At 48.2% G+C, this 25,216-nt stretch overlaps 1 protein-coding gene across 1 annotated transcript in view; it reads left to right on the top strand.

Annotated features, from left to right (window-relative positions):
• The first annotated feature begins 709 nt into the window (after window positions 1-709).
• Window positions 710-25,216, top strand: part of LOC115462410 (zinc finger protein 25-like) — a 47,919-nt gene continuing 23,412 nt past the window's right edge. The window contains 4 exon segments of the mRNA XM_030192452.1: window positions 710-992; window positions 19,928-20,048; window positions 22,829-22,942; window positions 23,063-23,176. Of these exon segments, the coding sequence (XP_030048312.1) occupies window positions 969-992; window positions 19,928-20,048; window positions 22,829-22,942; window positions 23,063-23,176 (373 nt within the window). The 5' untranslated portion in view covers window positions 710-968.

Here is a 25,216-nt window from a genome sequence, read left to right on the forward strand (position 1 = left end):
GGAAACAAGATATCCTCACTAAAATGTGACCATCTGTATTGTATACAGTGTATTTATTTAGTTTGTAGTGTAGAAAAAATACAGAGTTTAAAATTGCTGTTTCTACCAGCTATAATAATTTTGTAAGCTGTTTTAGTGATATTCAGTTACTATTTCATGATATTCATATCTACAGATGGGCAGCTTTCAAATAAATTAAAAAGCTGTCCAATAAGAAACAAAAAAACAAAAACCTTTTGTCATCCACCTTTTAAGGCACTGCCTATCCAATTGTTACAGATGGACCAACAATAAAAAACGACAATGTGGATATAGCAGCTCCTAGGTTTGCTTGCTTTGTTTTGAGTGAATGGGGATGACGGGTGCGCTGGGGAGGAGAAACTTAAATAATCCTAACTGGCTTCCGTGGGTACAATGGACTAGATAGGCTCACTTCCACTGCTGTTTATTAAACCTCCTTGTTCTACACAGATGCACTTTAAGGAGGTAGGAAATCCCAGAAACACCTCACCCAAGGAGTATGCATGGGACATTATGTGACCTGAAATCAATAGGTAGAGCTTATCATCCTGTCAAGTACATTGTTTTGGGTGTACCAAGATGGCAGTGGCTGCATTTGGGAGAATGAAAACCTCCTTGGGTGAAGTGGCTTCAGCCTTGTGACATCATATCTCCTGTTAATCAAACTTCCTTGACCACACCAGGGGGAGGAGCTCTGAACATGATATGCTCTTTCTTCAGAGCTGTAAAGAGGGAACAGGAAAAAAAGACACAAGAGCAGAAACTTTCTGCCTTTGGGGTCCTGGAAATCCCTGCAAGACCCAGTCTCAGATCTGCAGAGGGAATTTATCTGAGTCCTGGAATCAGCTCAACCTCCTCCTGTTTTATTCATCTGTCCAGGAAAAGGGAAATCTCCAGCCTGAATCCATCCCAGTAGCTGCAGAATTCAGAGGGGAAACAGCAGGGAAATGTCTGCCCTGGTTTCTGATCAGGTAAGAAATTATTTGCTCTCCTTTTGTACCCAGGGTTCCAGCACTAAAAGGAAAATATTTCTGTACAGTTTTTCCAGCCTTTCTCTTCTCTCTCCTTATTTGTCTGTGTTGAGTGAAGCAGCAGGTCTAGTTTATGTTTATTAAAACAATATACTGCAAAGGTAAACAAAACATCAAAGCTGTTTACAGCCAGCCCCAGGGTCCTTCCCTCTGTTGCCGTGTGGGAAGGAGCAGAAGCAGCAGAGGGAAAGCTTCAGGCCAGCTGGAGAGAGCAAGACTGCCCACCCTACCTGCCAGTGCTGCAAATCGAGAGAAGAGGGGGGCAGTGGGTGGGTAGGAAGGCATGTGGGACCCCTAGGGGGGTAACAGGGGAGGACGAGAAACTGCACATGGATGGAAGGGAAGTGGGGGGGGGGGGATCAGGGGGAAATTCACTACTACTACTACTACCACTACTTATTTCTATAGCGCTACAAGGCATACGCACTACTACTATTTAACATTTCTAAAGTGCTACCAGGGTTGCACAGCGCTGTACAATTAACAAAGAAGGACAGTCCCTGCTCAGAGGAGCTTACAATCTAAAGGACAAAAAGTGCAGTCAATCAAGATTGAGGCAGTCTAGATTTCCTGGATAGAGGTACAACGGTTAGGTGCCGAAAGCGACATTGAAGAGGTGAGCTTTGAGCAAGGATTTGAAGATGGGTAGGGAGGGGGCTTGGCGTATGGGCTCAGGGAGTTTATTCCACGCATAGGGTGAGGCGAGGCAGAAAGGGCGGAGTCTGGAGTTGGCGGTGGTGGAGAAGGGTACTGAGAGGAGGGATTTGTCCTGTGAGTGGAGGTTACGGGTAGGAGCGTAAGGGGAGATGAGGGTAGAGAGGTAGTGAGGGGCTGCAGATTGAGTGCATTTGTAGGTTAGTAGGAGAAGCTTGAACTGTATGCGGTACCTGATCGGAAGCCAGTGAAGTGACTTGAGGAGAGGGGTGATATGAGCATATTGGTCTAGGCGGAAGATAAGACGTGCAGCAGAGTTCTGAACGGATTGAAGGGGGGATAGATGGTTAAGTGGGAGGCCAGTGAGGAGTAGGTTGCAGTAGTCAAGGCAAGAAGTAATGAGAGAGTAGACGAGAGTTCGGGTGGTGTGCTCAGAGAGGAAAGGGCGAATTTTGCTGATGTTATAGAGAAAGAAGCGACAGGTCTTCGCTGTCTGCTGGATATGGGCAGAGAAGGAGAGGGAGGAGTCGAAGATGACTCCGAGGTTGCGGGCAAATGAGACGGGGAGGATGAGGGTGTTATCGACTGAAATAGAGAGGAGAGGAAGAGGAGAAGTGAGTTTGGGTGGAAAGACAATAAGCTCTGTCTTGGCCATGTTCAGTTTCAGGTGGCGGTTGGACATCCAGGCAGCAATGTCGGATAAGCAGGCCGATACTTTGACCTGGGTTTCCGCTGTGATGTCTGGTGTGGAGAGATAAAGCTGGGTGTCGTCAGCATAAAGATGATATTGGAAACCATGAGATGAGATCAGCGAGCCCAGGGAAGAGGTGTAGATTGAAAAAAAAAGGGGTCCAAGGACAGATCCCTGAGGAACTCCAACAGAGAGCGGGATGGGGGTGGAGGAAGATCCATGAGAATGTACTCTGAAGGTACGGTGGGAGAGATAAGAGAAGAACCAGGAGAGGACAGAGCCCTGGAACCCAAATGAGGATAGTGTAGCAAGAAGTAAATTATGATTGACAGTGTCAAAAGCGGCGGATAGGTCGAGAAGGATGAGGATTTATTTTATTTATTAATTTTATTTTTATTGATTTGTATCCTACATTTTCCCACCTATTTGCAGGCTCAATGTAGCTTACATAGTTTTGTTATGACATTGACATTCCAGGATATCAGATACAATAAGTGATGTGCAGAGATTAAGTAAGGGAAGAAAGAAGGAAGTGATTAGGGGTGGAGTATAGAAGGTGGACTTTCAATGCTGGGTGGGTTGATGAAGTGGATTTATGAGGTTATAGGTTCTCTTTGTAGGCCTTGTTGAAGAAATATGTCTTCAGAGATTTGCGAAAATTAGTTATTTCGTCGATTGTTTTCAGGTCTGTAGGTAGTGTGTTCCATAGCTGCGTGCTCATGTATGAGAAGGTAGTGGCATGCATCAGCTTGTATTTTAGTCCTTTACAGCTGGGGAAGTGCAGATTGAGAAATTTGCGAGATGATCTTGTGGCATTTCTGGGAGGTAGGTCCACGAGGTTTAGCATGTAGATTGGGGCGTCTGCGTGAATGATTTTGTGTACGATTGTGCAGATCTTGAACACAATGCGTTCCTTAAGTGGGAGCCAGTGAAGTTTTGCTCTTAGTGGTTTTGCATTTTCATATTTAGTTGTTCCAAATATGAGTCTGGCAGCAGTATTCTGGGCTGTTTGGAGTTTTTTGATAGTCTGTTCTTTGCAGCCAGCGTACAGTGTGTTGCAGTAATCCAGATGGCTTATTACTAATGACTGTACCAGGGTGCGGAAGATGTATCTCGGGAAGAAGGGTTTTACTCATTTGAGTTTCTACATGGCATGGAACATCTTTTTCGTCGTATTCTTCACGTGGGCGTCAAGAGTGAGGTCGTCGTATTCTTCACGTGGGTGTCGATCAATGGTAACTCCAAGAATTTTCAGTTTTGTGAGACAGGGAGAGAGCAATATGGTGTGATTATTGTGGAGAAGTTTTTTGTGTTGTGTTGTGAGATGAGTACAAGACATTGTGTTTTTTCTGCGTTAAGTTTTAGTTGGAATGCATCCGCCCAGTTGTGCATGATTTGCAGGCTTTGGTTGATTTCGTTGGTGATTTCATTTAGATCATGTTTGAACGGGATGTAAATTGTGACATCGTCTGCATATATGTAGGGGTTGAGGTTTTGATTGGCTAGAAGTTTGGCTAATGATATCATCATTAGGTTAAATAAGGATGGCAAGAGGGGGGGATCCTTGGGGAACTCCACATTCAGGTATCCATGGGGGTGATCTGTCCGCGTTCGTAGTTACTTGGTAAAATCTTGTGGTCAGGAATCCTTTGAACCATTTGAGAACTGTGCCTCCTACTCCGAAGTATTCTAGTATATGTAATAGTATTCCATGATTAACCATGTCAAAGGCACTGGACATGTCGAATTGTAGGAGGAGTATGTTGTTACCGGTTGCAATTGCTTGTTTAAATGAGTTCATTGCGGACACTAGGACCGTTTCAGTGTTGTGGTTTGACCAAAATCCTGATTGAGACTCGTGTAGAATTGAGTGTTATTTAGGTATTCAGTAAGTTGTTTCGTCACTATGCCTTCCATAAGTTTGGTTATGAGTGGAATAGATGCTACTGGGCATCTTTTGGTAGCGGAGTAAGTAGGATGTTTCCTTTCTCCGTGGGAAAGAGTCCATTTTGAAGCCTGTGGTTTACGTGATTTGTGAGGTCTGTTTTGAATTGTTTGGGTGCAGATCTTATTAGACTAGTAGGGCAAATGTCTAATTTGCATTGCGATTTGACGTATTTTCCGATCCATTGTGAGATTTCGTTTGATGAGAGCATGTCGAAGTTGGTCCATGATCGATCTGCTGGGCATTTCCCGGGTTTTGGGTCTAAACATTCGAGGATGTTTGTGTAATCTGTTGTATCAGTAGGTATCATGAGTCGGAGCTTTGTGATTTTTTCGTTGAAGTATTTTGCAAGGTTGGTTGCTGACGGGTGTCTGTGTTGCTGGTTGTAACCGTTGTGGTATTTAGGAGATTATTTACTAGTGAAAAGAGTTTGTGTGTATCCTTGTAGTTTGGTCCTATTTTGGTTTTATAATACGTTCTTTTAGTTTGTCTGATAGTGTATTTGTATTTTCTTTGTAGTTGTTTCAAGTCTTTGAGTGTGTGTTCGTCTTTTTTTCTTGCTCCATGCTCTTTCTAGTCTTCTGACTTGTGTTTTTAGTTCTTTCAATTCTTCGTTAAACCACAGTATTGAGTTTTTTCTATGTGAGGTTCTGGTTTGAAGTGGTGCTATATTGTCTAGTACTGTTCTGCACCTATTTTCCCATTCTTGGAGATATTGAGGTGAGTCTGTAGGTGTTGTCCATTCGTTGGTGTAAAATTGTTGCCAGAATGTTATTGGGTCTATTTTGCCTCTCGTAGTATAGGTTTGCTTTTCTTGTTTTTGTTGTGTCTTTTTTGTTCTCCAGTGGAGGGAAAGGTTTGCACTGTAGTGATCGGACCATGGCGTGGCTGTCCATTTTATGTCTATTAGTGTGAAATTTGATTCTGATGAGAATTTGTGGGAAATGATATCTAGTGTATGTCCTTTGTTATGGGTGGGTTGTGTATTTGGCCAGTGGAGCTCCCATAGTTGGAGGAAGTCCTTGCATTCGCGTACATTGCTTGAGTTAGTATCTTCAAGATGAAGATTGATGTCTCCTGCTATGAGAAGGTGCTGGGTGGAAACACAAATATTCGATATGAAATCTAGAAAGTGCGATTGTGAGTCTTGTCAGTGCAAGGAGTAGTGACCTTTGGATTTGGCAAGGAACAGGTCATTACAGACTTTAGTGAGTGCCGTTTCTGTCGAGTGTGGAGGGCGAAAACCGGATTGAAGCGGATCGAGGATGGCATGAGAGGAGAGAAAATCAAGGCAGTGGCTGTGAACGGCGCGTTCAAGTATCTTGGAGAGGAAGGGTAGGAGGGAGATGGGGCAGTAGTTGGAAGGGCAGGTAGGGTCTAGTGATGGTTTTTTGAGGAGTGGTGTGACTACAGCATGCTTGAAGGAGTCAGGGACAGTTGCAGTGGAGAGAGAGAGGTTGAGGATATGACAGATGGGGGGGTGACAGTAGGAGAGATGGTGTTTAGTAAGTTAGTGGGGATGGGATCAGAGGGACAGGTGGTGCATTTCGAGGAGGAAAGAAGGTGGGCGGTTTCCTCCTCGGTGATATCAGGAAAAGAGGAGAAGGAGGCCTGGGTTGGTTGGTTGAGGGAGTGGGTTAAAGGGTGAAGAGGAAGAGGTGGCTTGGTAGTGAATTCTAGGTTGATCTTCTGCACATTGTCGCAGAAGTAGTCAGCCAGTGATTGAGGAGAGATTGAGGAGAGAGTGAGTGGGGTGGGTGGGAGCAGAGGGCACTTTGAGGAGGGAGTTAAGGGTGGCGAAGAGACGACGAGGGTTGGAGCCAAGAGAATTGGTCAATTGGATGTAATAGTCCTGTTTGGCAAGGAATAGGGAGGACTGGAAGGAGGATAGCATGCATTTGTAATGAATGAAGTCGCTATGGGTGCAAGATTTCCTCCAGAGGCGTTCAGCAGATCGGGCGCAGGAGCGAAGGTATCGGATGCAAGGGGTCAGCCAGGGCTGGGGTTTAGTACACCTTGTGGGACGGGAGATGGATGGTGCAAGGGTGTCCAGAGCAGAGGAGAGAGTGGCATTGTAAGTAGAGACAGCCTTGTCGACAGACTCGGAGGACATGATGGACGGCAGGAGATTAGAGATACTACAGGATAAGGTGGGAGGGTCAACAGCCTGGAGATACCTGAAAGTAGTGGTTAGTGTTGGGCGGGACTGAGGGGGAGGGTGATGAAGTGTGAAGGTGATCAGGTGAAGATCTGAGAGAGGGAAGAGCGGAGGCGCAGAAATTGGAGGGTGAGCAGGTAGAGGAGAGGACGAGGTCAAGACAATGGCCAGTTTGGTGAGTAAGGGTGGTGGAGCTCAGCTGGAGGTTGAAGGAGGATGTCAGAGTGAGGAACTTGAGAAGCGTAAGAGTCGGATGGGTCGTCAGCGTGTATGTTAAAGTCTCCAAGAATGAGGGAAGGAGATGAGGGTTCAAGAAAAACGGAGAGCTAGGCATCGAAGTCAGTAAGGAAGGAAGAGGGGGACTTATCAGGGGGGGCGGTAAATGACTGCAACTCTGAGTGGCAGCGGGTAGAATAGACGGATGGAGTGAACTTCAAAGGATGAGAAGCAGTGAGACTGCGGTAGGAGGAGGGGTTGAAAACTACAGGAGGGTGAAAGTAGAAACCCAGCGCCTCCTCCGCAGCCAACTGGGCGGGGAGCGTGGTAGAAAAGATAACCTCCATGGCATAGGGCCGCGACTGAGGCAGAGTCGTCGGGGGCGAGCCAAGTTTCAGTTAGGGCGAGCAGTTGAAGGGAACTGGAGATGAAGAGATCATGGGTGAAGGGAAGTTTGTTGCAGACCGAGCGGGCATTCCACAGGGCACACGAGAAGGGGAGGGAAGAGGGGGGGAGGAGGGGAATAGAGATGAGATTGGAGATATCCCGGAATCGTTTGCATGGATAGAATGAGGAAAGGTGTTTGCATGGATAGGACGAGAGCTGATGTAGAGGATTGGGATTAATGTCCCCAGCGGAGAGCAGGAGAAGGAGTAAGAGAGTACGGAGAAGAGTAGGAGAGGTACGACGACGGTGAGATGTACTCAGATAGAAAGGAGATGGATGAATAGAAGGAAGGAAATGTTTAAGGTTGAGAGCTGAGAAAAAGGAAGAGGAAAAAAGAGATGGTGAGATGAGGAATACAGATGGTGGACAATGTGCTTCTGCAGTGTACAGTGGTTTAAGATGGAGAAACAAATTAGGAAGGGACAGTGCCAAGAAGAAAAAGTGTACTGGAGCCATAAGTAGTAACTGAGAGAAAAGTTGATGTAAAGAGAAAAATGCCCCGCGCGCCATTAGGCGCTCGGCACCTAGAGCGGAGGCCCTGAGTGGATCGGAGTGGACCTGGGAGTCACCCCGGAGAAGGCTGTAAATGATATGCAGATGAGCTGCAAGTCCTCCACAGCACCTGAAAGGCAGCCGGTGGTAGAGCTGGGCACCGCTTAGCTGAGGAAAGGCTTACCAGGGGGTAGGCCGAAGCCAACATTCCTCCCCCTGATGGTCGCCTGATCCTAGCCAAAAAGCACCTGGAAACCCTGGCACTTGGAGCGAGGGCCCTGGGAAGATCGGGGTGGACCTGGGAGTCACCCCGGATACAGCTGTAAGGACATGCAGAAGGGCTGCAAGTCCTCCACAGGGAAGGGAGAGGAGACAATTTTGAGGATAGAAGGAAAGTGTGTGTAGCAGAGAAGGTAGAGGGAAAAATACATATGGATGGAAGGGAGCGGGGGAAATGCACATGTTGTATATTTTTCTCCCTTCTGCTGCTGCTTGTGTATAGAGGGCATAAGCTTTGTGTTCCAGAAACTAAGCATTAGTTTCGTTTTCCTTTAAATAAGAAGTGTTGTTATTTATTTTCAGTAAGTCACATGATAAGCAGTAACTTATGAGGAAATGAAACTATATGACCCATATATGGTATGCAGATGTGGTATAACATGATTGGTGAGTGAGGCTGAGGACCCTCCTCCCCGAAATAAGGAGATTTTTAGGTGTTAAGGGAAGGAGACAGGAGGTTCATGCTGTGTGCACGCTGTAAGAAAGATGTGCTGCAGGAGGGTAACAAGTGTAGCAGACATAATGTGGCCGCAGCCTAGGGTACACGCTAACAACTAGCTCCGGCGACCTAGGCTGGAAATCGGCTGAAACTCGCCCAGAACCTGAGCTGGAAATCGGCCCCTGCGCTGGCAGACCTACCCGGAAGTGATTCAGAGCCAGGGTGAGCTGGACCCTCCCGCGGGTCTCCTGCGGGCAGCCGGCTGTATAACCACAGCCAAGCATCATGCCTGACCTCCACTCTGCTCAGGGCCGCAGACATCCGTGGGTGCCTGATCGTGGTGTGGCTGCCGCCGCCGCTGAGCATCGTGCGCAGCATTCATCCTGCCTGGGGCTGCTGCTGTGGCTGAGCCGGAGATGCAGTGCTGGAGACAACTTTGCTGCTGTCGAGCGTCGCCGCCGCCAAGGCTTCCACCTGTGGATTGGGGCTCCCACCGCTACCCTACCGGGCGGCCCCTTTGCAACGGACCAGACCAACCCCAGAGGAGGCTGCCACCTGGTCGAACGCTTGTTGAGGTAGTGGAGCGAGAGGAGGCACAGGGGAGCGGCACTGTGGAATCCGGGAGCACAGCCATTGAGCCAGCAAGTGCAGACAAGCAAGTCCAACGGTTGCTGGTGTTCGCGAGGCTGGCCCACGTGGCGCTAACCGCCAACACCTGCATCATCCACTCCAGCCTGCATCACCAACTCCAGCCTTCATCTGCCCCAGCCTTCATTCTCTGCTCCAGCCTACATTATCCACTCCAGCCTGCATCATCCACTCCAGCCTTCATCTGCCCCAGCCTGCTTCATCTGTCCCAGCCTTCATTCTCTGCTCCAGCCTACATTATCCGCTCCAGCCTGCATCACCTACTCCAGCCTTCATCTGCTCCAGCCTGCATCATCCACTCCAGCCTGCATCACCTACTCCAGCCTGCATCATCCACTCCAGCCTGCATCACCTGCTCCAGCCTTCATCTGCTCCAGCCTGCATCATCCACTCCAGCCTGCATCACCTACTCCAGCCTGCATCATCCACTCCAGCCTGCATCACCTACTCCAGCCTGCATCATCTGCTCCAGCCTGCATCACCTACTCCAGCCTGCTTCATCTGCCCCAGCCTGCTTCATCTGCTCCAGCCTACATCATCTGCACCAGCCTGCATCACCAACTCCAGCCTTGATCTGCCACAGCCTGCATCACCTACTCCAGCCTTCATCTGGCCCAGCCTGAATCACCTACTCCAGCCTGCATCATCTGCCCCAGCCTGCTTCATCTGCCCCAGCCTTCATTCTCTGCTCCAGCCTACATTATCTGCTCCAGCTTGCATCACCTACTCCAGCCTGCTTCATCTGCTCCAGCCTACATCATCTGCTCTAGCCTGCATCATCTGCCCCAGCCTGCTTCATCTGCTCCAGCCTGCATCACCTACTCCAGCTTTCATCTGCCCCAGCCTGCATCACCTATTCCAGCCTGCATTCTCTGCTCCAGCCTGCATCATCTGCCCCAGCCTGCATCACCTACTCCAGCCTTCATCAGCCCCAGCCTGCATCACCTACTCCAGCCTGCTTCATCTGCTCCAGCCTGCATTCTCTGCTCCAGCCTGCATCACCTGCTCCAGCCTACATCATCTGCCCCAGCCTGCATTCTCTGCTCCAGCCTACATCATCTGCCCCAGCCTGCATTCTCTACCCCAGCCTGCATTCTCCACTCCAGCCTGCAGCTTCAACTCCAGTCCTGCAACCTCTACTCCTCTGTTCCAGCCTGCATCATCTACCCCAGCCTGCATTCTCTGCTGCAGCCTGCAGCTTCAACTCCAGTCCTGCAACCTCTACTCCTCTGCTCCAGCCTGCATCCTCTACTCCAGCCTGCTCCATCTGCCCTGGCCTGCTTCATCTGCCCCAGCCTGCATTCTCTGCTCCAGCCTACATCATCTGCTCCAGCATACATCATCTGCACCAGCCTGCATTCTCTGCTCCTGCCTGTATCATCTGCTCCAGCCTGCAGCTTCAACTCCAGTCCTGCAACCTCTACTCCTCTGCTCCAGCCTGCTTCATCTGCTCCAGCCTGCATCATCTGCCCCAACCTGCATCATCTTCTCCAGCCTGCATTCTCTGCCCTAGCTTGCATCATCTGCTCCAGTCTACGTCATCTGCTCTAGCCTGCATCATCTGCCCCAGCCTGCATCACCTACTCTAGCCTTCATCTGCCCCAGCCTGCATCATCTGCCCCAGCCTGCTTCATCTGCTCCAGCCTGCATTCTCTGCTCCAGCCTGCATCATCCATTCCAGCCTGCATCACCTACTCCAGCCTTCATCTGCCCTAGCCTGCATCACCTACTCCAGCCTGCTTCATCTGCTCCAGCCTACATCATCTGCTCTAGACTGCATCATCTGACCCAGCCTGCTTCATCTGCTCCAGCCTACATCATCTGCTCTAGACTGCATCATCTGCCCCAGCCTGCTTCATCTGCTCCAGCCTACATCATCTGCTCTAGACTGCATCATCTGCCCCAGCCTACTTCATCTGCTCCAGCCTACATCATCTGCTCTAGACTGCATCATCTGCCCCAGCCTGCTTCATCTGCTCCAGCCTACATCATCTGCTCTAGACTGCATCATCTGCCCCAGCCTACTTCATCTGCTCCAGCCTACATCATCTGCTCTAGACTGCATCATCTGCCCCAGCCTGCTTCATCTGCTCCAGCCTACATCATCTGCTCTAGACTGCATCATCTGCCCCAGCCTACATCATCTGCTCTAGACTGCATCATCTGCCCCAGCCTGCTTCATCTGCTCCAGCCTACATCATCTGCTCTAGACTGCATCATCTGCCCCAGCCTGCTTCATCTGCTCCAGCCTACATCATCTGCTCTAGACTGCATCATCTGCCCCAGCCTGCTTCATCTGCTCCAGCCTACATCATCTACTCAAGCCTGTATCATCCACTCCAGCCTGCATCACCTACTCCAGCCTTCATCTGCCCCAGCCTGCATCACCTACTCCAGCCTGCTTCATCTGCCCCAGCCTGCATTCTCTGCTCCAGCCTACATCATCTGCTCCAGTCTGCATCATCTGCCCCAGCCTGCATTCTCTACTCCAGCCTGCAACTTCAACTGCAGTCCTGCAACCTCTACTCCTCTGTTACAGCCTGCATCATCTACCCCAGCCTGCATTCTCTGCTCCAGCCTGCAGCTTCAACTCCAGTCCTGCAACCTCTACTCCTCTACTCCAGCCTGCATCCTCTGCTCCAGCCTGCTTCATCCACCCCGGCTTGCATCACCTACTCCAGCCTGCATTCTCTGCTCCAGCCTTAATCATCTGCTCCAGCCTACATCATCTGCCCCAGCCTGCATTCTCTGCTCCTGCCTGTATCATCTGGTCCAGCCTGCATCATCTGCTGCAGCCTGCGGCTTCAACTCCAGTCCTGCAACCTTTACTCCTCTGCTCCAGCCTGCATCATCTGCCCCAACCTGCATCATCTACCTCAGCCCGCATTCTCTGCTCCAGCCTGCATCATCTGCCCCAGCCTACATCATCTGCTCCGGCCTGCGTTCTCTGCTCCCGCCTGCATCATCTGCTCCAGCCTCCATCATCTGCTCCAGCCTTCATTCTCTGATCCAGCCTGCATCCTCTGCTCCAGCTTGCAGCTTAAACCCCAGTCCGGCAACCTCTACTCCTCTGTTCCAGCCTTCAGCCTCAGTTCCAGCCCACTCCCTCACCTTTGCTCGTGACTGTTACTTAGCGCTTGGGACTGCCTGAGTCACTACATATGGCTCCATTTCTCATTCTCCTCCTAGTTCTGTCCCTTCCCAATCTACTCCTCCACCCGAAGCCACTGTGCACCACAGTTATACATTGCCCTTTCGTTGATTTTACTACTTCACCATCTCTCTTGTTCTCTTCCTCCCTCCTTGCTTTCTGCTTTCATCCCTTCCATTGTGCCTTCCCCATTCTATCTGAGTTTATCTCGCCTTCATCGCCATTCCTCACCTACTCTCCTCCGCACTCTTTTACTCCTTCTTCTTTCTGCTGGAGACATCAATCCCAATCCTGGCCCCCCTCACCAACCCTGATCCTATTTGTGCAGGTTGCACCGTGACCTCTCCAATCTCATCTCTATTCCTTTCCTCCCCCCCCCCCCCCCTCTTCTCTGCCCTTCTCATGCGCCCTATGGAATGCCCACTCAATCTGTAACAAACTTTCTTATATCCATGACCTTTTTATCTCTCGTAGCCTCCATCTGCTCGCCATAACAGAGACTTGGCTCTGCCCTGAAGGCTCAGTTGCAGCCCTCTGCCATGGTGGTTATCTCTTCTCCCATACTCCTCACCCTACTGGTCGCGGTGGTGGTGTTGGACTACTACTCTCACCCTCTTCCAAATTTCAACCTCTTCTGTCACCTCAGTCTCTCTGTTTTTCTTCCTTTGAAGTCCACTCCGTCCGCCTATTCACTCCTTTGCCTCTTCGAATAGCAGTTATTTATCGTCCCCCTGATAAGTCCCTTTCATCCTTTCTTAGCGACTTTGATGCTTGGCTTTCCTTCTTTCATGATCCTTCTTCCCCTTCCCTCATCCTTTTCGACTTTAACATTCATGTTAATGATCCCTCCAACTCTTACGTCTCCCATTTCCTCGCCTTAACTTCCTCCTTTAATCTCCAGTTATGCTCCACTTCCCCTACTCACCAAAATGGTCACTGTCTTGACCTTATCTTCTATAACTGCTCTCCCTCCAATCCCTTTGCCTCAGATCTTCCTCTCTCTGACCATCATCTAATAACTTTCACACTTAACTTCCTCCTGCCCAATCCCGTCCAATCTTAACCAATTTATCTAGGAATCTCCAGGCCATTGACCCTACTACCCTCCAATGTCTCGAACCTCTTCTCTACCACTGCACCATCCAAATCTGTCAATGAAGCCATCTCTTCCTACAATACTATTCTATCCTCTGCTTTAGACACTCTTGCACCTCTCATGCCCCATCCTATAAGGCGTACCAAACCCCAGCCTTGGCTGACCTCTAAAATCCGCTACTTACGTTCCTGTACCCACTCCGCTGAATGCCTTTGGCTGAAATCTCATGCCCTTGCTGACTTCATACACTTCAAGTTCATGCTAACCTCCTTCCAATCTGCTCTTTTTTTTTGCCAAACAGGACTATTACATCCAGCTGACTAATTCTCTCGGCTCTAACCCCGGACTTCTCTTCGCCACACTGAACTCTCTCCTCAAAGTGCCTCAATCTCCAACTCCCCCCTCACTATCTCCTCAGACCCTAGCTGAGTTCTTCCACGACAAGGTTCAGAAGATAAACCTCGAATCCTCAACCAAGCCCCCCCACCTCTCCCTCCCCTGGTCCCTCCCTTGTCTGTTCTCCTAGCTCCCCAACCACTCCGTCCTTTTCCTCCTTTCCTGAAGTCACTGATGAAGAAACAACACATCCTCTCTCCGCCTCAAAACAAACTACCTGTTTCTCTGATCCCATTCCTACCCACCTTCTTAACACCATCTCTCCTACTCTCATCCCTTTTATCTGTCGTATCCTCAATCTTTCACTTTCCACTGCGACCGTTCCTGATGCCTTCAAACATGCTGTGGTCACACCACTCCTTAAGAAACCTTCACGACCCTACCTGTCCGTCCAACTATCGACCCATCTCCCTCCTCCCTTTCCTCTCCAAGATACTTGAACGCGCCGTTCGCCGCTGTCTTGACTTTCTTTCATCTCATGCTGTTCTTGACCCACTCCAATCTGGCTTTCCTTCATTCAACTGAAACTGCACTCACAAAAGTTTCCAACGACCTGTTTCTGGCCAAATCCAAAGGTCTCTATTCTATCCTCATCCTTCTCGATCTATCTGCCGCTTTTGACACTGTTGATCACATCCTACTCCTTGATACACTGTCTTCACTTGGATTCAAGGGCTCTGTTCTTTCCTGGTTCTCTTCCTACCTCTCGCTTCGCACCTTTAGTGTACACTCTGGTGGATCCTCTTCCACTTCTATCCCACTACCAATTGGTGTACCTCAGGGTTCGGTACTCGGTCCTCTCCTGTTCTCCATCTACACTTCTTCCCTTGACTCTCTGATATCATTCCATGGATTTCAATACCATCTCTACGCCAATGACTCCCAGATCTACCTCTCTACCCCCGAACTCTCAACCAGCATCCAGACCAATGTCTCAGCCTGCTTATCTGATATCGCTGCCTGGATGTCTTAATATCATCTGAAACTTAACATGGCCAAAACCGAGCTTCTCACCTTTCCCCCTAAACCCACCTCTCCTCTCCCCCTTTCTCTATTTCTGTGGCTAGCACTCTAATTCTCCCTGTCTCATCCGCTCGTAACCTTGGGGTCATCTTCGACTCCTACTTACATAGTAACATAGTAACATAGTAGATGACGGCAGAAAAGGACCTGCACGGTCCATCCAGTCTGCCCAACAAGATAACTCATATTTGCTGCTTTTTGTGTATACCCTACTTTGATTTGTACCTATGCTCTTCAGGGCACAGACCGTATAAGTCTGCCCCGCACTATCCCCGCCTCCCAACCACCAGCCCCACCTCCCAACCACTGGCTCTGGCACAGGCACAGACCGTATAAGTCTGCCCAGCACTATCCTCACCTCCCCAGCCCTGCCTCCCAACCCCGGCTCTGGCACAGACCATACAAGTCTGTCCAGCACTATCCCCGCCTCCCAACCACCAGTCCCGCTTCCCACCACCGGCTCTGGCACAGACCGTATAAGTCTGCCCAGCCCTATCCCCGCCTCCCAACCTCCAGCCCCGCCTCCCGATCTTGACTAAGCTCCTGAGGATCCATTCCTTCGGCACAGGATTCCTTTATGCTTATCCCACGCATGTTTGAATTCCGTTACCGTTTTCATTTCCACCACCTCCCGCGGGAGGGCATTCCAAGCATCCACTACTCTCTCCGTGAAAAAAATACTTCCTGACATTTTTCTTGAGTCTGCCCCCCTTCAATCTCATTTCATGTCCTCTCGTTCTACCACCTTCCCATCTCCGGAAAAGATTCGTTTGCGGATTAATACCTTTCAAATATTTGAACGTCTGTATCATATCATCCCTGTTTCTCCTTTCCTCCAGAGTATACATGTTTAGTTCAGCAAGTCTCTCCTCATACGTCTTGTAACGCAAATCCCATACCATTCTCATAGCTTTTCTTTGCACCGCTTCAATTCTTTTTACATCCTTAACAAGATACGGCCTCCAAAACTGAACACAATACTCCAGGTGGGGTCTCACCAACGACTTATACAGGGGCATCAACACCCCCTTTCTTCTGCTGGTCACACCTCTCTTTATACAGCCTAACAACCTTCTAGCTACTGCCACCGCCTTGTCACACTGTTTCGTCGCCTTCAAATCCTCTCTCTCCTTCTCTGCTCACATTCAGCAGATCGCCAAAACCTGTCATTTCTTTCTCTATAACATCAACAAAATCCGTCCCTTCCTCTCTGAACACTCAACCAGAACCCTTATCCACACTCTTATCACCTCTCATCTAGATTATTGCAACCTGCTTCTCACCGGCCTCCCACTTAGCCATCTCTCTCCTCTTCAATCAGTCCAAAACTGTGCTGCGCGACTCATTTTCCGCCAAAGTCGCTATGCTCACACTAGCCCTCTCCTCAAGTCACTTCACTGGCTCCCTATCTGTTTCCGCATTCAATTCAAACTTCTCTTACTGACCTATAAGTGCATTCACTCTACCGCTCCCCAGTACCTCTCCACTCTTGTCTCTTCTTAGGCCCCCCCCCCCCCCCCCCCCAGGTACTCTGTTCTGTAGATAAATCTCTCTTGTCTGTCCCCTTCTCCTGTATTGCTAATTCCAGACTCCGTTCCTTTTATCTCGCTGCACCTCACGCCTGGAATAGACTTCCCGAGCCTGTACGTCTAGCCCCGTCTTTGGCTGTTTTCAAGTCCAGGCTAAAGGCCCACTTCTTTGATGCTGCTTTTCACTCCTAACCACTACTCACTTGCCCTGTATGCTTTTATCCCCACCTCTTTAATTTCCCTTACCTCTTAGTTGTTCTGTTTCCTATCTAATTTAGATTGTGAACTCCTTGAGCAAGGACTGTCTTTTCGTGTATGATGTACAGCGCTGCGTATGCCTTGTAGCGCTATAGAAATGATAAGTAGTAGTAGTAGCAGAAAAGGGAATGGCCAATGAGCACCAAGGGTGCACATGTATTGGAACTGGAGAACCAGTGTGCTGCGAAGTCTGTGGGGATCCTGTGGGCATAGGTGTCACTATAGGATGGCAAGCACCAGGCCAAGAAAATACCTTGCCACCCCAAAATACCCCCTGTCTCTCCAGCCAGCCCCAAGGTCCTTCCCTCTGTCACAACTTTCTGTTGCCATGTGGAAAGGAGGCAGCAGAGGGAAAGCTTCAGGCCAGCTGGAGAGAGCAAGACTGCTGACCCTACCTGCCAATGCTGCTGAGGAGGGGGACAGTGGGAGGTAGGAAGGCATGTGGGACCCCTAGGGGGGAACAGGGTGGGGGCCAGAACTTGCACATGGATGGAAGCCAGAGGGGAAGATTCTGCATATGGATGGAAGTGAATTGAAGTGGGGGATCCACATGAAGGAAAAGAAAGAGGTGAGAGGAAATGCACATGGAAGGAAGGGAATGGGGTAGGAGACAATTCTGCACATGGATAGAAGGAAAGTGTGTGTAGAAGAGAAGGCAGAGGGGAAAATGCATATGGATGGAAGGGAAGGGAGAGGGGGAAATGCACATGATCATTTCCATAGTAGGAAAGTGTTGCCAGACTGGAGCAGACTGAAGGTCCATCATGCCCAGTATCTTATTTTCCAACAGTGGCCAAACCAGTTTACAAGTACCTGGCAAGATCCCAAAACAGTAAAATAGATTTTATGTGCTTATCCTAGAAATAAGCAGTGAATTTTCCCCAAGTCCATCTTAATAATGGCTTATGGACTTTTTTCTTTTAGGAAGTTAGCCAAGCCTTTTTTAAAACCTTGCTAAGCTAACTGCTTTTACCACATTTTCTTTCAATGAATACTAGAGTTTAATTACACATTTAGGAAGAAATATTTTCTCCAATTTGTTTTAAATTTACTACTGTTATAGCATTTCTCATGCAACTATGCTTCTTTGTCCTTTGTGTTTGTTCTGAGGCCTGTTATTGCAGACCTCAGCACATCCTGTTCACTGTAGCCAGAGGCCTGATAACGGTTTTATCTGCAAACTAGTACAAACCAGTTTTAGCTGGACATATAAGAACAACGGTTGGTAAAACATGAAGTAATGACCAGACACATGGGCAGAACCCTGTGTATGTGTAGGATTCCTCATTGGGTAATTTATAAGGTGGTGCTCTGTGATGGAAGGTGTATATAAGTGACTGCAGATCTAGGGAACGCTGGGATATATTCTTCTGGTAGGTAGGGCATATTCCCCGGCGGGGGGGGGGGGGGGGGGGGGATGTATGTGCTTTCCTCTCTCCCCCGTGACTATGGGTGGGGACTTTGGTCTTTGCAGCTACGGTAAGAATCTTTCCTTCTTTCTTTTGTTTGTTTCTCTCTCGTTTCAGCTTTGTGACCTTCATATGATATGTCCTGATGAGGAACAAACTTTCCTTCCTGTTCTCTGAGTTCATACTAATTATTTTGCATCTACCAAGGTTACTGATATTAGGTTTTATGAGATTACTAATGTTTGCTACAGATACCAGCTACTTTTGTAGTGGGTAATAAAACCTACCTCTTTTCCTGTCTTTTCGTCTTTGTCTTGTCTTTCTGAGAAAATAGCATAAGCCACGCAGCTATTACACTACTTGATAGTGTACAATGTAGAACAATAGCTTCCTTGTGTGTCCCCTAGTCGTAGTATTTCTAGAAAGAGTAAACAAGCGATTCACATCCTCCCATTCCATTCCACTCATTTTATTGACCTCTGTCATATCTCCCCTCAGCTTCCTATTCTGCAAGCTGAAGAGCCTTAGCCGCTGTAGCCTTTCCTCATAGGGGAATCGTCCCATCCCTGTTATCTTTTTCATCGCCTTTCTCGGTAGCTTTTCTAATTCCACTGTATCTCTTTTGAGATGCAGTGGCAAGAATTGCACATAGCATTCGAGGTGCAGTCGCACTGTGGAGTGACACAGAGGCATTATAACATTCTCATTTTCCATTCTTTTCCTAATAAATACCTAACATTCTATTTGCTTCTGAACATTAGATACGCTCTTATCTAAACATTGCGTATAGAATCTACATTCTCCAATTTATTTACCACCACTTGAGAAAAACTGCAATCTGTGAAACAGTGGACTTGAACATACTCTCCATACGTTGAATTGAATCCCACAAATCTCTTAACGTCATTTCCTGCTGGTCCTCAATAGCTGAAGGCTGCTGAATTGGGGTAGGTGCCTGAATAAAAGGCAACTTGACAAAAGTTAATGATGAAACTGCTTCTTCCAACTGAACCTCCAGCCTGAGGAATGGGCACCACCTGGGAAGGTGGTGTCTGCTCCGGTGAGCTCAAAGATGCTCCAAGGGGAGAGAATACCTGATTAATTGATGGTCCAGAAGAAATCAGGTGTTTGTCCATAGGACCTGGGACACTTGGAGTTGATGTCTTTAGCTTCACTTTACGCTTCCCCTTTAAGAATTATAGTATAGAGTCAAAACTCCCAAGGGGCAGGGTGTGCACCTTACAGCACGCCCCTTTTGCCGTGCCCTGCGACCTCACACCTGTGGCGCAACTCTTTTAAAGGCAACAGGACCGTCAGTATCTGCGGGTGTCCAATAGGGTGCCTGTTGGAGTCAGCACCGACTCTCCCTCACAGAAAGGCTCCTCCCTCTGCAAGTTGACAACAGCAGAGGGCAGCTCCACCTCACACTATTGCCTCAGTGATAGCAATTGAGGACAAATTACTACTCTAACCGATGAAAGCTTATTCTATTGTGACAGATCCTCTGTGTACATATGCGGCACACACCGGCATGTTCCTAATATAACTGAGATAAAATAACAATTTACAATGACAACGTGGATACAGTAGCTGATAGTTTGTTAGGTTTTTTTTGTGTGTACCTATATGGCGGCTGTTGGGCTAAACTGGCTTCAGCTTTGTGACGTCATGCCGTCTCCTGTTCTTTCTCCAACCTTAGCTACAGTAACCCACCAGCCTCTTTATCTCCCAGCTGTTCAGTTGTTGCTGCCTCCTACTTCCAACTGCTACATCAGTCAACATGAGAGATTTCCAGTGTAAGGACCAGGAAGTCTGTTCAAAATACTGGAGATTTAAGGGGACAGAACTCGTACTATATACTTCATACCATAATGTACTGGAGCTCTGATCTTACTGACAGAGGTCATATAACAAAGTCTGTTACAGAAACATAGTAACATAGTAGATGATGGCAGATAAAGACCTGCACGGTCCATCCAGTCTACCCAACAAGATAAACATTATAATGAAACTGTGACTGATGGTGTCTTGTCTGTTGTTCCAGGACTTGTTCAAAGGCATTTCTGCTTATTTCCTGGAAGCGGACTGGGACATTCTGGAAGAATGGCAGAAGGAGCTGTACAAGAAGGTCATCAAGGAGGTTCATGACATCCTCATCTCACGAGGTAAATATGTCTTTTTTATCATCTACCATACAGGCACATTAATGGAATGGGTTCTGTTATTTTATCAGAGCTGGAAATATCCCAGGTACCAGGTCCCATGGGCACCTGAAATTCAGACCTGGCTTCTGTTGCAAAAGATAAAATATTTACCTTAAACTGGAGGCTTCATACAAGACCAGCTGCAGTCTGTCTCCCTTTTCCGTACAACAAATTCTGACCCTTCTTGCTTAGAATTACAACTTCTGTGTAAAGGGCCTGTCTGTCAGCTGCTTACTAGTCAATTACACTGTACAATGTGTAACCCCTTCAGATGGTAACCAGATATCACAGAGAAGCTTGACACCTGCAGTGTGTGTAATCCTGTCCCTTGCCCCTGGGGAGGGGAAAACACTTCATCCCTAGAGGCTGGAATAAGAGAGACAATCAGACTTAGATATAGGCGCATCCAGTAAAGCGAAGATTCTCCGAGGACAGCAGGCTGATTATTCTCACATGTGGGTTGACGTCTGCATCGGCCCAGGAATCGGCATTTTGCAAGCAAAATATTTAAAAAGTTTTGACAGAGTCGTCTGGCGCACGTGCAGCGTCACGTGAGCACATTCCCTCAGTTAAATCAAAAAGCATAAAAAGAAGCAAATAACTCCAAAGGGGAGGTGGGCGGGTTTGTGAGAACAATCAGCCTGCTGTCCTCGTAGAATACCTGCTACAGGTAAGTATCTTTGCTTTCTCCGAGGACAAGCAGGTTGCTTGTTCTCACATGTGGGGTATCCCTAGCTAAAAGGCTCACTCAAAACAACGAACATTGGTCAATTGGACCTCACAACGGCGAGGACATAACTTAGATTGACCTGAAACCAAAATCAACTAACTGAGAGTGCAGACTGGAACAGAACAAAAATGGGTCTAGGGAGGTGGAGTTGGATTCTAAACCCTGAACAGATTCTGCAGCACTGACTGCCCAAACCGACTGTCGCGTCAGGTATCCTTTTTTTTAGATTGTAAGCTCTTCGAGCAGGGACCATCCTTCCATGTTAAACTGTACACGCTGCGTAACCCTAGTAGCGCTTTAGAAATGTTAAGTAGTAGTAGTAGTATCCTGCTGAAGGCAGTAGTGAGATAAGACTAGGGGGCATGGGATGAAACTACAGTGTAGTAAATTTAAAACAAATAGGAGAAAATATTTCTTCACCCAATGCGTAATTAAACTCTGGAATTCGTTGCCGGAGAACGTAGTGAAGGCGGTTAGCTCGGCAGAGTTTAAAAAGGGGTTGGACGGTTTCCTAAAGGACAAGTCCATAGACCGCTACTAAATGGACTTGGGAAAAATCCACAATTATGGGAATAGCATGTATAAAATATTTGTAAGTTTGGGTAGCTTGCCATGTGCCCTTGACCTGGATTGGCCGCTGGGGACAGGATGCTGGGCTTGATGGACCATTGGTCTTTTCCCAGTATGGCATTACTTATGTACTAAAAATTGAAACTTACATGCAAAATATCACAGATGCACATTTCCAAAAGCTGACGTATTCCAATTACTAAATTCTGAATAAAATACTTTTTTCTACCTTTGTTGTCTGATCATTTAGTTTTTCTATTCGCTTTGGTCCCAGTGTCTTCTGTTTTATGAAGTGTCTTCTTTCCATTTGATATTTTTTCTCTCACCATGTCCACCATCCTCCTGTGTCCTTATGTGTCCTGTCTACCATCTGTAGCCCTGTCCCTATCCTTTCTCCAGTTTCAGTATCTGCCTTCAAAGTGTTCCGATCCAGCCCTTAAATTCAGCCATTTCCCCTCCATCCATATCCAGCATTTCTCCTTACTCCCCTCCATCCATGTGCATCTACTTTCCTCCCCTCCCCTCCACCCATGTCCAGCATTTCTCCTCTCTCCCTTCCCCTCCATCCATGTGCATCTCCTTCCTTTGTCTTTCCTTCCCTCCATTCCTGCCCCAAATTTCTCCTCTCTTCCCTGCCGTCCACTCCATCTATGTCCAGATTTCTCCTCTCTTCCCTCCCCTCCATCCATGTGCATCTCTTTCCAGTCTTCCCTCCCCTCCATCCACCCATGTCCAGCAACCCTCCTCTCCCCCCTGCCCTCCCCACCGTCCATCCATATCCAGCGACTCTCCTCTCCCCTGCCCCCCTCCAGCCATCCATACCCAGCTCTTGGGCAGCTTTCTCCCCCTCCCCCTCCGGGTCCTGTCTCTTCCGCCCGCTCTCGCCCATCCGCATGGTTGTTCATTTTTAAAGCCCTGAGGCGTTCTCCCTCTGACACCGGCGATTCACATAGCCAACCTTCTGCCAGCATCGGAGCCTCTCCTCAGACGCTTCCCGCCTCCTCTAATGCAACTTCCTGTCTTGCGCAGAGGTGGGACGCGTCTGAGGGAGAAGCTCCGATGCTGGCATAAAGCTGGCTATGTGAATTGCCGGTGTCGGAGGGAGAACGCCTCAGGGCTTTAAAAACGAGCGACCATGCAGATGGGCGAGAGCAGGGGAAGGTGCAAGACTCGCATAGGAGGGGAGGAGGCAGAGAAAGGTATTATCACTGCAGGCATTGAGGCAGAGTTGAGGCGCGCCACGCGGGGCCCCCTTTAAGCGCAAGGCCCTTTGCGGTCGCCTCGGCCTAAGACCGGCCCTGACAATACACACAGCCCAAGATATACAGTGTCACCCTTATTCTCTATATGGTGCTCAAAATTGTGTGCACTGTTCAGAAAAGGAAATCTCCCCAGGGCTTCTACATATAAATTTAAATGCCATTTTCCTACTTACTTACAGGTTATTCAATTGTTAATCCTGATGTTGTGTTCAAGATACAAAAGGAAGACGAGAAATATTTCACTCCACATTTTGAGTGGGAGGGAAAAGAAAACCCAGATGATCCCATGAAGAGTAAGTAAATGTTTTGGATTTGAAAGACTCTGAATTTTCAGATGAAAGTCTCCTGACATTTTCTAATTTAGTATTATCGTATCCTTGGTGAATCCTTTTAGATGTGTTTTCCCTTAACAGACCTTCCAATTATAACGTCTGTGATCTCACTCGGTGTTAAACAAGAGGAAGATCTCCCCTCGATGGATCCTCCTAAATCAGAGACGTCTGAACAGACTCACCCTCCTGTAACAAGTAAGTATAAAATTTCTCTTGCAAATCTTAATAAAGTCAGCCGGGATTATTTAGGAATTGAGATCTGGTGGAATAAGAACCTGTTATCCTCTCTGTAAAACAGATACTGTTTGTTTGTTTGTTTTTGTTACATTTGTACCCCGCGCTTTCCCACTCATGGCAGGCTCAATGCGGCTTACATGGGGCAATGGAGGGTTAAGTGACTTGCCCAGAGTCACAAGGAGCTGCCTGTGCCTGAAGTGGGAATCGAACTCAGTTCCCCAGGACCAAAGTCCACCACACTAACCACTAGGCCACTCGTCCACTGTTACCACCCTAACCACTAGGCCACTCCTCCACTGTTGCTACTATTTGAGATTCTACATGGAATGTTGCTATTCCACTAGAAGTTGGCCCTTGCAGATCACCAATGTGGCCGCGCAGGCTTCTGCTTCTGTGAGTCTGACGTCCTGCACAGGACGTCAGACTCACAGAAACAGAAGCCTGCGCAGCCTTCTACATGGAATGTTGCTAGTGGAATAGCAACATTCCATGTAGAATCTCCAATAGTAGCAACATTCCATGTAGAATCTCCAATAGTAGCAACATTCCATGTAGAAGTCGGCCCTTGCAGATCACCAATGTGGCCGCGCAGGCTTCTGCTTCTGTGAGTCTGACAGACTCACAGAAACAGAAGCCTGTGCAGCCTTCTAAATGGAATGTTGCTAGTGGAATCGCAACATTCCATGTAGAATCTCCAATAGTATCTACTTTATTTTTCTTACATTTGTACCCCGCGATTTCCCACTCATGGCAGGCTCAATGCGGCTTACATGGGGCAATGGAGGGTTAAGTGACTTGCCCAGAGTCACAAGGAGCTGCCAGGGTGTATGGTTGAGCAGCAGCGTTAATACTACTAATAGTACTACTTATCATTTCTATAACGCTACTAGACGTACACAGCACTGTACACAGGCATGTAAGAGACAAAGCTTAGAATCTATTCAAAACAGACCAATAAGAGATTAAGGACTTAACATTTATTGTGGGAAGGGGCTAATTGTAGAACAGAGGAGACTGGAAGTTATACGATGTCTTCTGCAAGATCAGTTTTCTTCTGTGCTGGCTGTCTACCATTTTGGGTAGGTGATCAGGTAAAATGCAGACCAGTGCAGACTCCCCCAGTGTCCTTCATCCAACCTCTCAGATTTCTATCACTTCTCTCTCTGTCCCAGGTATGTTTATATTCCTTTCCTTTCTGTCACCATATCTGGCAGGTTATTCCAAATCGTGTTGTCTTCCTCTTTGGTTCTGGTTTATTTATTAATAACTGGGGTTAACAGTAAAATAACTAGGGCTTTGGAGGAAGTGACGATACGAGACTAAATGGACGCTTGAGTCCTTAGCTCCGCGCTTCCCTGCTTTAAATTCGCTTCATTTGCTGACACCCGATCCCGTTTTTATATTGGGGTAGCATCTCGGGACTTGTGCTGTGTCTGGGTCTATCATGAGCAAAACTTCAGCGTCCCAGCTGCGAGAGGGCGAGCGCTGTTCGGCGCAGAAGCTGACGAAGGGCCGCTCGAGACACGTGTCGCCAGCTCCGGGGTGTTCGTCGGGGTCCGATTCTGCCTTTTCAAACGTGGAATTGCGGCGATCTCCCCCCAAAACAGGGTTTTCTAAAGAGCTGGCCAAATGCTTGGAGGAGATTCGCGTGGAGATTAAGTCGTCAAAACTTGAAATCCTTGAACATATGGACGCCATTAGCCTTGATCTCTGAGAGCTGGGGGGCAGGGTCGAGGCACTGGAGGAGAGTGCGGACGAGCAGGCTGAGAGAGCTGAGGCAGTGGACGCTCATTTTTTTGCAGCTGACTGAACAGACTGAAGAATTACAATATAAAATTGATGACCTTGAGAACCGGGGTAGGAGGCATAACCTCAGGTTCCGTGGGGTCCCGGAAAATCAGTGCTTTTGTTGTGCCGGTACGCAACGGTACGGCATACCAGCATCTTTTTCTCCTCCTGTCCTCCCCTCCCATGATATCCAGCGATTCTCCGCCTCTT

This window comes from Microcaecilia unicolor, chromosome 1 (assembly GCF_901765095.1).
Source record: "Microcaecilia unicolor chromosome 1, aMicUni1.1, whole genome shotgun sequence".
NCBI classification, from domain to species: Eukaryota; Metazoa; Chordata; class Amphibia; order Gymnophiona; family Siphonopidae; genus Microcaecilia; species Microcaecilia unicolor.